This window comes from Hoplias malabaricus, chromosome 2 (genome assembly GCF_029633855.1).
Source record: "Hoplias malabaricus isolate fHopMal1 chromosome 2, fHopMal1.hap1, whole genome shotgun sequence".
Lineage (NCBI taxonomy): Eukaryota > Metazoa > Chordata > Actinopteri > Characiformes > Erythrinidae > Hoplias > Hoplias malabaricus.
Window position 1 is genome coordinate 60,906,940 of NC_089801.1, and position 12,840 is coordinate 60,919,779.

Consider the following 12,840-nt stretch of genomic DNA (forward strand, 5'->3'; position numbering starts at 1 on the left):
GTGAACTGAGAGATGGTGTCAGTGAAGAAAAGAGAGGGAGGGAACGCATGCTGTGATATCATTGGTTATTTTCTTTTATCCCTTCATTTGTACAGTGTAATGTAGTGAAAGGTCAGAGGGCATTTAGAGGTAAAGGTTTTTACATGTCCATTAAAAACAGACAAACAAGTATTGAAACCTGATTACACACAGATTTAGTGTTTTCTCTTTTTTACAGCACAACTATAATGTTGTTTGGACTGGTGTTGTTAGTTCACTCATTAATCACACGTCATTCCATTGCGTTTTTCTCTAGAATTATTCTACAACTACAACTGAAACCACACTTTCACAGGAGACTCTCACAAAATCATTTACTACATCATCACAAGTGGTAAGGAATGCTTGGATCACTGATTTACTGAATGCATTGCTTTGATTTTTGACAGATTGTTTTTCTGGGGATGGCATAGGTTTTCGTTTACAGTATAAAACATCATGAAAGATGATATTGTAAATGGAGCACCTAACTAAAGTTGTCTGAGGGCTTGAAGGTCAAATACATTCATCAGTAATTTCTGGGGGAGATTGTTGCTATTTTTTAATATATATTTATATTTGTAGAGATTTCTCCTGTTTTCTGTTTATTAGGTTTGGTTTGGTTCACTTACTGACTAAACTGAACACTTATTAAACTAAACTAATATTCCTGTTTGAAGGTGTCACGCTAGGGACGTGATGAGAGGAATTTATGGGAGGCGGACACACTCGCTATAACACAGACAGTTTTAATAAAGATATAACAAAACGAAACAAACTTGAAGAGACACAAGATAACATTAACGAGCAGGAAACAAAACTACAAGACTGGGGCGTGAAACAGGCAGGAGACCGAACGAGGCAAGAGAAACGAGAAACCAGAAACGAGAAACAATACGAAGAACCATGAGCGTGAAACAAGGAACAAACGACAACGAAAACAAACAAGCAAACAAAGCAACGAAAACAAAATGACCGATACCAGGAAGTGAGGGAAGAGGGCTTAAATAACAGCACAAACTAGACACACCTGACACGAATAACGAGGAAAAAGGCGGGACAAAGGCGGAGAAAGAACATAAACAAAACCATGTGCGGAGATAGGAAAACAAACAAGAAAGTGCCAGGATGTGACAGACACCCCCCCCCCCAAGACGCGCAACTCTCAGAGCCTCTCCAGGAGCTGGCGCAGGAGGGGGCCAGAAGAACCAAAAACAGGAAACCAAAAGATTCAAGATAGGAAATGGAGATGGGAACAAGGGACTAGACTTAAACGGACACTGGACAGAACTAGAAAGAAGAAACGGAGAACGAGAGAAGACAGGGTGCTGCAACTTAGACTGGAAACAGAACGGGGACTGAGACAGAACAGGAGCAGAGATAGGAGACTGGACTTGGGACAAGACGGGAGCAGAAACAGGGTACTGAAACATAGACTGGACAGGGGGTTTAACTGTAGACTGGACATGAGAACGGACAGAACTAACAGGGGACTGGACTTGAGGCAAGGGAACTGGGACAGGACTAGGCAGGGGAACAGGGACCAAAATCTTAACAGGGACTGACACGAGTACAGTGACAGGGACTGGAAGTGAAAGAAAAGCAGACACAGATACAGGAACAAGGACAGAGACAGGAACCAGAACAAGGACAGATACAGGAACAAAAACAACATGTGGGTGCCCAGGGCTGGCAAATGTCCGTGGAAATGTCTGAGGGACCAACCTGGGCACATTTCTGGGGATCGGCCCCGAAGTCCTTGGGGCCGTCCTACGGGTATGACCGGGAGCGGCCGTAGCCCCAGTCTCGGGGGCAGAAACGGCCGTAGCCACAGTGTCAGGAGCAGAAACGGCCGAAGCCAAAGTCACAGGGTCAGAAACGGCCGAAGCCACCTTCACAGGCGCAGAAACGGCCGAAGCCACAGTCACGGAGATAGGAGCGGCTGAGGGAGCCACACTCACAGAGACTGGAGACCCTGCGACGACGTCCACGGAAACAGGGGAACCTGCAGTGACATCCACGGAGACAGGGGAACCTGCAGTGACGTCCACGGAGACAGGGGAACCTGCAGTGACGTCCACGGAGACGGGGGAACCTGCAGTGACGTCCACGGAGACGGGAACCTGCAGTGATGTCCACGGAGACAGGGGAACCTGCAGTGACGTCCACGGAGACGGCGGAACTGCGACGACGTCCACGGAGACGGCGGAACTGCGACGACGTCCACGGAGGCAGGCGGAACTGCGACGACGTCCACGGAGGCAGGCGGAACTGCGACGACGTCCACGGAGGCAGGCGGAACTGCGACGACGTCGTCCACGTAGGCAAAAGGATCTGCGACGACGTCCACGGAGGCAGAAGGATCTGCGACATTGTCCACGGAGGCAGAGGGATCTGCGACGTCATCCACGGAGGCAGAGGGATCTACGACGACGTTCACGAAGGCAGAGGGATCTGCGACGTCATTCACGGAGGCAGAGGGATCTGCGACGTTGTCCACGGAGGCAGAAGGATGTGCGACGATGTTCACGGAGGCAGAAGAAGCTGCGACGTCGTCCACGGAAACAGAAGAAGCTGCGACGACGTTCATGGAGGCAGAGAAATCTGCGACGTCGTCCACTGAGGCAGAAGAGGCGGGCGTCGCTCTTACGAAGACAGGAGAGGCGGACGCCGCCTTCAAGGAGAGTTCCAGGCGTGCCATGAGGCCTGTAAGCTTCTCCTGGAGGTCAGGATTGAGCGCAGAGCGGTGCTTAGGAACTGGGGGCCTAGCGACGACGTCCATGGAAACAGAGGAATCTGCGACGTCGTCCATGGAGACAGGCGCGGCCGGAGGCGCCGCGCTGAGGAAGACAGGCGCGGCCGTAGGCACCGCGCTCAGGGAGACAGACGCGGCCGTAGGCGCTGCGCTCAAGGAGACAGGCGCGGCCGTAGGCGCTGCGCTCAGGGAGACAGGCGCGGCCGGAGGTGCCGCGCGCATGAAGACAGGTGCGGCCGGAGGTGCCGCGGGCACGAAGAGAGGCGCGGCCGGAGGTGCCGCTCTTCCAGGAACAGGAGCGGCCGGAGGTGCCGCTCTTACGGGAACAGGAGTTGAAACATCCAGCGAGGCAGGTGCTCGTGCTGCTCGCCGAGCACGCGTTGTGGATTTATCGGGTTTAGGGGCACCGATGGACGCACTCTTGAGGGATTCCCCCAGAGGTGCGCCCCTGTTAGCCTCACCTCCGTTGTCCTGAGGTAGGAGGCTAACCTACCCATAACCCCCCCCCCCAAGAATTTCCCCGGACCTGAGGGGATAATCCTCCAGCGAAGGGGAGACTCCAGCCCGCTTTCTCCTCCGGATCCGTCGATTCCCGCTGGAGCAATTACTCGACTCCTGAATCGAGTCCTTATGACGAAGATAATTATCCGCGCCGGGCATGTTCTGGAGCCGTTGACTCCATTCAGAGGCCGCTCTTAAAGCCTCCTCTACGGGATCTCTGGGGCCTGTGAGAAACAGAGTTCGGCGAATCACACATCTCCTAAACGGGTAGTCCTTGCTAGCTGTGTCCTTATTGTGATCGGTCATTCTGTCATGCTAGGGACGTGATGAGAGGAATTTATGGGAGGCGGACACACTCGCTATAACATAGACAGTTTTAATAAAGATATAACAAAACGAAACAAACTTGAAGAGACACGAGATAACATTAACGAGCAGGAAACAAAACTACAAGACTGGGGCATGAAACAGGCAGGAGACCGAACGAGGCAAGAGAAACGAGAAACCAGAAACGAGAAACAATACGAAGAACCATGAGCGTGAAACAAGGAACAAACGACAACGAAAACAAACAAACAAACAAGCAAACAAAGCAACGAAAACAAAATGACCGATACCAGGAAGTGAGGGAAGAGGGCTTAAATAACAGCACAAACTAGACACACCTGACACGAATAACGAGGAAAAAGAAGGCGGGACAAAGGCGGAGAAAGAACATAAACAAAACCATGTGCAGAGATGGGAAAACAAACAAGAAAGTGCCAGGATGTGACAGAAGGACGCACAATCTGAATGGCATAGCTTGGCAAACATATACAGGTTGTTTAATGTAATAATCAGGCTTCATTTTTCATGGTGGTTTTTCTCTAGAATATTTTTATCAACATTACTGGACCTGCCTTGCTGGACAAGATTCTCAACACAATATTCACTACATTGTCACACGATGTGAGTAAACATGGTTCAATGATTTTCTGAATGTATAGCTTTGATGGGACATTGGATGTTTAATCTTGTGTATCTTGTGTATTCTGTGGTGTGTGGGCTAGGTTGTGGTTGAAAAGTTGAAAGAAATCACCAATTGCAGTATCATAAAAGAAGAAAAATACGAACGTAATGTGTCCTCTGTCAATAAAATATTGATGGCAATAGAAAAGCTGGTGTCTGCTCTGTTTGTGAATGTAACAACCTACAACATCACACCCATAAGCCTCCCAAATTTAGGTAAATTCAATCTCTCAATGTTGTAGGCTCACAAATGTTATACAACAAGGTTACAGAATATAATCAACAAGACTGATTATTAAATATGTTTTGGAAACCGTCAGATATTGAAGTATTGATTGTCGGACCAAATGCCTCATCGGTAACCATCCCTCCCCTCAGCACTGGTACAGCTTACTTGGAAATTGACATCATTGCGATTGCAAAGAACAACAACGGTAAAATAATTATCTTTGCTCCATCACTCACAAAAATCACTTACATCACTCACATAAATCACTCACATCAAAAGTACGTTCTACATTATGTGTGTGTGTGTAAAAAAAAAATATATATATATATAACTTTTTTCTTTTTACCTTGGTTTCAGAATCAGCAGGTGTGGCATTAATGAGCTACACCAACTTTTCAAAATGGCTGGGTCCCGACCTCTATATCACAACTGAAAACACAACGAAAACCATGATGTCCACTGTGGTGTCTGTCAAACTGTTCGGCGTCACCAACACACAGCTCACCAGACCAGTCAACCTCACCTTGAATCACACTGCAGTGAGTTATAGGGGTTATTGAATTTATAACTCACAGGTGTCTGGATTTGTCCACTAAGGGCCAGTGTAGAGAGTGTTGCAGAATGGCATTTCCATTACAATGCCACGCAACTGATTCACTTGGAGACATGAAGGATACTTATGTTCACATGCCTGCCGTTTGTATATTACTGTAACTTATTCCTTACACACACGTGTGCTCCCTTTTTTGGATATTAATTTGGTGTCTCATCCTTGTAGACTACTTGTAATCTGCTATTTTAATGCACTGTAGTTTGCTCTGTTTTGCTGATCATTTGCTCCAGATATCAAACACCTCAAAGATGCTACAGCTGCAGCATATTTCCCTCTCCCTGCATCTAGTTGGGTCTAACACATGGACAGCTGGTTCTCACTAAGATTTTCTTCACTAATCAGGGCATACAAGACCAGTTTTTCTTCTGGTATTTATATATATATATATATATATATATATATATATATATATATATATATATATATATATATATATATATATATATATATATATATACATGCAACTCATTCAATCATACACTCAGAAACATACTTGCTCATGTTTAGAAATTGCTCCATAAATGTTAGTGTCCATTTTAGTTTCTGTGCAAATAACTGTAGACAGCATGTGTATGGTGATTTATTATTTTCCTGTAGCAGTTTATATCTGATGGTGAATCGTCCTAGTATATTGTTAGATTTCTTTTCCATAGAAAAATACCTACTATGATTTGCATTTTTTTGTTTTACTTTAGGATCTTTATAAATAAGATTTTTTTTGGTCTAGGAGGTTGAGCCTGATAGTACATTCGTTTGTGTGTACTGGAATAACACTAAATTGCAATGGGATCTAGATGGCTGTGTCCTCCTCCAGACCAACCGTACTCACAGCGTATGCTCCTGTACTCACCTCTCAACTTTTGCTGTTATTATGCAGACAAACCCACGGCAGGTAAAAAGATCAAATTGTGTCAAGTGTACTGTGTTTCATATTGACTAACCCATATATTAAGTTATGAGACATAGTTAAGCTGGTAGGTGGATTGGCTACTCACTAAAAGTGTACTACTAAGTGTCCCTAAGTGTAAGTAAATGTGAGAGTATGAGTGAACCTCCAGGTGTTCCCGCATTGTGCCCAAGCAGGCTCTGGATACACCGTTACCCTGAACTGGAAAAGAGCTTACAGACAATGAATGAATTTAAACAATATTTTAATTCTCCCTTTTATTAAAGAAATCAAGTGCCAATAAACTCTGATAAAAAGTCACTGGTTCTTCACTTAGTCCTACAGAACATCCCATTTCTTTTATATGTTAATGTCATGATCATTCAATTTTACACAAAATTAGTGCATCCAAGTCTGTCCCAGGGTTGGCAAAAAATATAGTAACAATCACTTGTCTATTTTTCTTTCCAGGATGAGTCCAAAATATTGGAGATAATCAGCAATGTGTTTGTGGCAGTGGGGCTCTTATTTCTGTTCTTGTCTCTGTTGACCTTTGCACGTTTTTGGAGGAACCCAAGGGTGAATAACACAGCTAGAATAAACTTGTGCATCAGCCTATTTCTGGCTCAACTCCTCTTCCTGCTGACACAGAGTCTCCTGCAGTACATTAAGGTTTATCAGGTGAGAGTTTCATCTCAGGAACAATGTGTCACTGATAATCTTGCAGTTACCCTCTGTACACATCAAGACACATCGGAATACAGGCCTTCCAAAATGTAACTAAATTCCTTGTCAAAATTATTTGAGTTGGGCAGCACAGTGGCACTGCAGGTAGCATCTCTGTCACACAGCTCCAGACTTTTGGGTTTGTGGGTTCAGTCCATGACTTAGGCCACCAAATATAAAATTGGATATGTATTAGTATAGCACTTTTTAAAAGCACTTGGGACACTTTTTAAAAGTTGGGACACTAAACAAATTGTGAATAAAAACTGAATACAATGATGTGGAGGTGCCAACATCTAATATTTTATTCAGAATAGAACACAGATCACAGATCAAAAGTTTAAACTGAGAGAATGTGTCATTTTAAGGGAAAAATATGTTGTTTCAAAATTTCTTGGCGTCAACAAATCCCCAAAAAGTTGGGACAAGGCCATTTTTTACCACTGTGGCATCCCACTTCTTACAACACTCAACAGATGTCAGAAATCAAATCAAATCAAATTTATTTATATAGCGCTTTTCACAACTGATGTTGTCACAAAGCAGCTTCACAGAATTCCAGTAAGACAAGATTAGGAGGAGGAGACCAGTTTCAAGTTTAGAAATAGGAATGCTCTCCCATTCATGTCTAACACAGGCCTTTAACTGTTCAATCGTCTTGGGCCTTCTTTGTCGCACCTTCCTCTTTATGATGCGCCAAATGTTCTCTATAGGTGAAAGATCTGGACTGCAGGCTGGCCATTTCAGTACCCGGATCCTTCTCCTACGTAGCCATGATGTTGTGATTGCTGCAGAATGTGGTCTGGCATTATCTTGTTGAAAAATGCAGGGTCTTCCCTGAAAGAGATGACGTCTAGATGGGAGCATATGTTGTTCTAGAACCTGAACATAGTTCTCTGCATTAATGGTGCCTTTCCAGATATGCAAGCTGCCCATGCCACAAGCACTCATGCAACCCCATACCATCAGTGATGCAGGCTTCTGAATGGCGCGTTGATAATAACTTGGGTTATCCTTGTCCTCTCTGGTCCGGATGACATGGCGTCCCTGTGTTCCATAAAGAACTTTAAATCGTGACTCATCTGACCATAGAACAGTTTTCCATTTTGCCACACTCCATTTTAAAAGACCCCTGGCCCAGTGCAAACGTCTGAGCTTGTGGAGCTTGCTTAGAAATGGCTTCCTCTTTGCACTGTAGAGTTTCAGCTGGCAACGGCGGATGGCACGGTGGATTGTGTTCACTGACAATGCTTTCTGGAAATATTCCTGAGCCCATTCTGTTATTTCCTTGACAGTGGCATTCCTGTTTGAGGTGCAGTGACATTTAAGGGCCCGGAGATCACAAAACTTTTACGGCCTTTACCCTTACACACAGCAATTGTTCCAGATTCTCTGAATCTTTTGATGATGTTATGCACGGTTGATGATGATAACTTAAAAGTCTTTGCTATTTTACGGTGGGTAACACCATTCTGGTATTGCTGCACTATCTTTCTTCACAAAAATGGTGGAATCCTTTGAGAAGCACTTTTTATACCCAATGATGTTGTCAATTGACCTAATTAGTGTTAATTGGTCTTCCAGCTGTTCGTTATATGCTCAAATTCCTTTTTCGATCCCCTTATTGCTACTTGTCCCAACTTTTTTGGGATTTGTTGACAATGTGAAATTTTGAATCAACATATTTTTCCTTTAAAATGTTACATTTACTCAGATTAAACTTTTGATCTGTCATCTATGTTCTATTACGAATAAAATATTGACATTTGCCATCTCCACATCATTGCATTCAGTTTTTATTCACAATTTGTTTAGTATCCCAACTTTTTTGGAATCCGGTTTGTAAATAACCCCAGGCGGGCAGCCAAAGACGACATTAGGCAAGGAAAATCTCCCTCGAACCTGGAGGAAGAAACCTTAGAAGGAACCAAGATGGGACACATCATTTTCTGGGCAAACAAAGTGTAACTGTGGGTTGATATTCTTCATGTGTCTGCAGTGGTTTCCTCCAGGTGCTCCAGTTTCAACCCACAATCCGAAAGTTAATTTTGTTAGACTTTAATGAGCTGTGCTGACTGAAGTTATTTTCCACAGGAATTTTATTTCAAGCTTAACATGCAAAGTGTGAATTAGGTTTTAATTACAAATAAAACTATAAACAGCCTGGGTTCAAGATCCTTTGCAACAAAAACCTTTTTGGGCTCGTCCCTGGTCAGTTCCATCCCACTGGTTTGATTAGATTACTCAGAACTTTAGTTTTTAAAAGCAGACATCTTTTTAAATATGCCTTTCTGATTAGTGACATTGCTGTAGTGTACGGTCTGAGGTTTGCTCATTTAGCCTTAATATTTTTTATTTGATGTATAACTTATTTTAATAATTTGCAACTACTATTCATTTGGTACAATTTAGCATTTAATTTATTATTAAATATATGCAGAAAATTCTAAAGGGGACACAAAAATTCAAGCACCACTGTATGAAGAAAAATAAATAAGACAATTAAAGACATTGAATTATTTTTATTGTAAATGTTTGTATGATCTCTCTCTCTCTCCCCAGAAACTGTGTGCAGTAATGGCAGGAGTTGTGGAATTCCTCTTTCTCTCTGCATTTGTGTGGATGTTTATTGAAGCTGTGCTGCTCTTTATTTGTGTAAAGAACCTCAAAAAACTCAAATCAAAGCAGAAGGAGGTGCTTCCTTGGAAGTATCTGATTGTGATTGGATATGTTATTCCCCTTGCTGATGTGGGCGTGTCTGTTGGATTGCTTCCTGAGGCATACAGCAGTGAAATGTGAGTGTACACAAATGCAGAGTTTGAGCAGATCACCAAAGGATTGTTTAACCCTCAATAAAGAAAGACAGATTTGTATTTTCTAATGTTTTGTACATGTTCTCTCACGTACAGATGCTGGATTGAGCAAAAGTATGTGTGGACTTTCCTGGGTCCTGTATGCTTTGTACTTGTGGTAAGTCATGTATTCTTTCATGACAGAAGAATTAAGAAGATCAGGTGATTATTTTCATTGATTATTCACCACAACCCTAGGCAAACCTGGTCCTGTTTATCGCTATAATCATCACCCTCAAGAGCACCCTGATGGGACTGAACAGTGAGCACACTCAAATCAAACAAATGAGGTAACAAACAATGCATTTGTACAATCTCAAAATATTAAAGTATATACTGAAACTTAGTATAGACATGTTCATATAACTCTCTCTCTCTCTCACTCTTTAGAAGTATTCTCTTTAAAGCGTTGATGCAGTTTTTCATCCTTGGTTGCCCCTGGATACTGGGTTTTTTCACAAACTACAATGAAGTTCTGAAGTATATCTTCCTGTTTATCACCTCTCAGCAGGGCACCTTCATCTTCATAGTTCACTGTGTCCTCAACCACGAGGTCAGACATAACTGAGAATTAAACACAATTCCTTTTTAGTGACAGCGGAGACGACTGGTTCTGGAAAAACTCTAATTGTTGTAGGACTTTTCCGTTATATGAAGGTTCTTTAAACTTCATGCTTACATACATCTTCCATAACACTGAGACATGAACTAAAATACACAAATGGAAATTAGGAATGTTGTTAGGAATGCTATGACTATGATATGAACCTGAACCACATCACATTAACGATGACCAACAAAGCAAAAGACAGAAACATAAGGCTTATTCACAGAAGAGAAACTGGGAAATAATTAGACACAGCTGTGGCACATTACAAAAACAAGGCAGACAGGGAAGCTAAAGAATACATGGGGAGGTGTGTGGGGGGGGGGAGGTACATGACAGAACACAAGGGGTAAGATAAAAAGCGCAAAATGACATATCTACATACTAAACATTATGACACAAGCAAAAGGATGTACAGAAAAGGCACAGAAAATGTTTTAGGTTAAATGTGCTGGGAATCAATGAGGCGATCAGGCCCATAGTGTGTGTGGAATGGTCCAGTAGTAAATTTGAATCTGCCCATACTGTATAAATCTTCTTAATTTTGTGTCATCACCCTCTACTTCCTCTAACATTCCACCTCAGTTGCTCAGTTTTATTCATACTGATTCAGTCCAAAAAATATATATATAAATTTCTGACATGATTCAAATGAAGTCATTAATTTATGTGTAAAAGAGTATCTAGGTAAATATTTAGAGACATTTTGACAAAGCATTTTTGGCTTAAATGTTTTCAAAATAGAAGTAAATCAGGACAAATATATTTAAATTGTGTTATGTATAAATTACGTTTGTAGAGTTTTTTTTTTTTGTGCTCACCATCTTTCAGTCTCATTAACTACCTATACTCTTTGTACACAATCTACTCACAGGTCAGACAGCAGTACAGAAACTGGATAAACACATGGCGACCCTTCTACAAGAGTGTCAGTATAACAACCATCCAGAAGAAAATTAGTGGGAATCCAGATTCAAAGTAAATCTACAGCAATTAATACAAATATAATGTGCAATAAAAAAAATAATAATCACATAGTTACAGTAATGCAGACTATCCCAATTATAGAAATTAGCCGTAAGTGGTAGTTTATGGTTTGACTATAAGGTCTGAGATTTTGTGTTTTTGCTGTTAGCATAGCCTCTATATTTTCTTAGTATTTTGTCTACATTACCTACTATACACATTTCATAACATCAGGATCATAGTGGAGCTTATAATCAACATATAAATATTGTGAGCATTTAAATTTATAATAAGTTAATAATAAATTAAAAATAAGTACACACAGATTCAATCCCTGCATGGTGTTCAATTCTGTGGGACCAATATGTTTGTTAAATATCAAGAGTAAAGAAAACATGCTTTAATTTATATTGGTTTGAGGTAAACAGTTTATTCTTCCAAAATAACAACAACATCAACAAAAAAAGGTATTCTGAATACAGGTCCTACAACCTCACAATGGCTAAGATGATGATGATTCTTAATCTATGATACATCCATGATGTCAAGAAACAGTTTATGGAAAATGTTTAAAGTCTTTATTTTCTATTTTTTTTATTTATTTTTTTTTTTTTTTGCAGACATCAGACTCAAGGCCTGGTCAGGGTCAAGCGACTCAGCGCAAGTTCTTCTATTTCCTGGTCTACAAAAACAGTGTCAACAGAGTAAAAGTACTTCCATTACAAACACTGTCCACACAGTGAAAATCCTTTTCTTAATTAAAGAAGGAATATATGGAAACAAATTACAAACTTATCACAAACCTTAAAATCAAATATATATGCCCCTGTAGTCACATTACTGACTCTCAGTATTCATTATTGACTTTCGTATTGGCCACTATTTGACAGAGGGTGGGATATGGTGGATCACTATCTGTTGAAAATGTGACTGACACTACATTACAGGACCACATCACATTAGAAATTAAATCAAAATAAATATCTACACATACAATCTCTGCTACAGCCTGTGAAACAGGAAATTCATGTTTGTTCCTATTTATGATGTAGATAGTTATAAAATTGTTTAAATAATCTACAGTTGGTCCAAGAGCAACTAAGTGAAGTTGATGGGAGGTGAAACTCATGCTGACATCGCAGATAAAATCACTTGTTCAGTGGTAGACTTGTTCCTAATTTCAAATGAGGGTCAAAACCCAAGCGAAAAACATTTTGGAATTTTTCTGTGAATACTCTTGCATTTGTGGATAACTTATACCTTATTCTATCCACCGGCTTGTAGTGGAGTGCTTCAATAACTTCAATAATTTTGCTCCTGTCCAACTTTTTAGAAGGAAGTTGCAGGTGTCTGCTTCTAAATGTATTAATATTTACAGCATAAAATCAAGTTTTTCAGAGAAAATATTGGAAATGTTTTTTTTTTCTTTCTTTTGTTATTCAATAAAGCCCCTGGAGAGATTACACACCACAAATTCATGTTTTAATTGAAGGTTGAATGTTGAATGAATGTCCCAGCTTTCCTGAAAATGGGTTTGTGTTTGTATATTACTTTTATTAGAGAAGTCATTGTTTTTCTCTTATCATTCAGTGGAATTATCAAGCATTTATTAAGCCTAAATTTTAAATAGATTTGGTGTTCACTGAAAATCTGGTTAGAAACGTAATCCCACAACCAAT

General features: G+C 41.2%; 1 protein-coding gene across 1 annotated transcript in view; it reads left to right on the plus strand.

The window, feature by feature from the left end:
- Positions 1 to 12,609, plus strand: part of LOC136687606 (adhesion G protein-coupled receptor E3-like) — a 13,619-nt gene extending 1,010 nt beyond the window's left edge. Inside the window, exons 2-14 of the mRNA XM_066662110.1 lie at positions 296 to 373; positions 4,145 to 4,222; positions 4,324 to 4,498; positions 4,603 to 4,716; positions 4,869 to 5,050; positions 5,852 to 6,016; positions 6,482 to 6,691; positions 9,299 to 9,531; positions 9,646 to 9,706; positions 9,787 to 9,878; positions 9,979 to 10,141; positions 11,070 to 11,173; positions 11,782 to 12,609. Of these exons, the coding sequence (XP_066518207.1) occupies positions 296 to 373; positions 4,145 to 4,222; positions 4,324 to 4,498; positions 4,603 to 4,716; positions 4,869 to 5,050; positions 5,852 to 6,016; positions 6,482 to 6,691; positions 9,299 to 9,531; positions 9,646 to 9,706; positions 9,787 to 9,878; positions 9,979 to 10,141; positions 11,070 to 11,173; positions 11,782 to 11,869 (1,743 nt within the window). The 3' untranslated portion in view covers positions 11,870 to 12,609. The remainder of the gene's footprint in view (positions 1 to 295; positions 374 to 4,144; positions 4,223 to 4,323; positions 4,499 to 4,602; positions 4,717 to 4,868; positions 5,051 to 5,851; positions 6,017 to 6,481; positions 6,692 to 9,298; positions 9,532 to 9,645; positions 9,707 to 9,786; positions 9,879 to 9,978; positions 10,142 to 11,069; positions 11,174 to 11,781) is intronic.
- Positions 12,610 to 12,840: the final 231 nt, after the last annotated feature.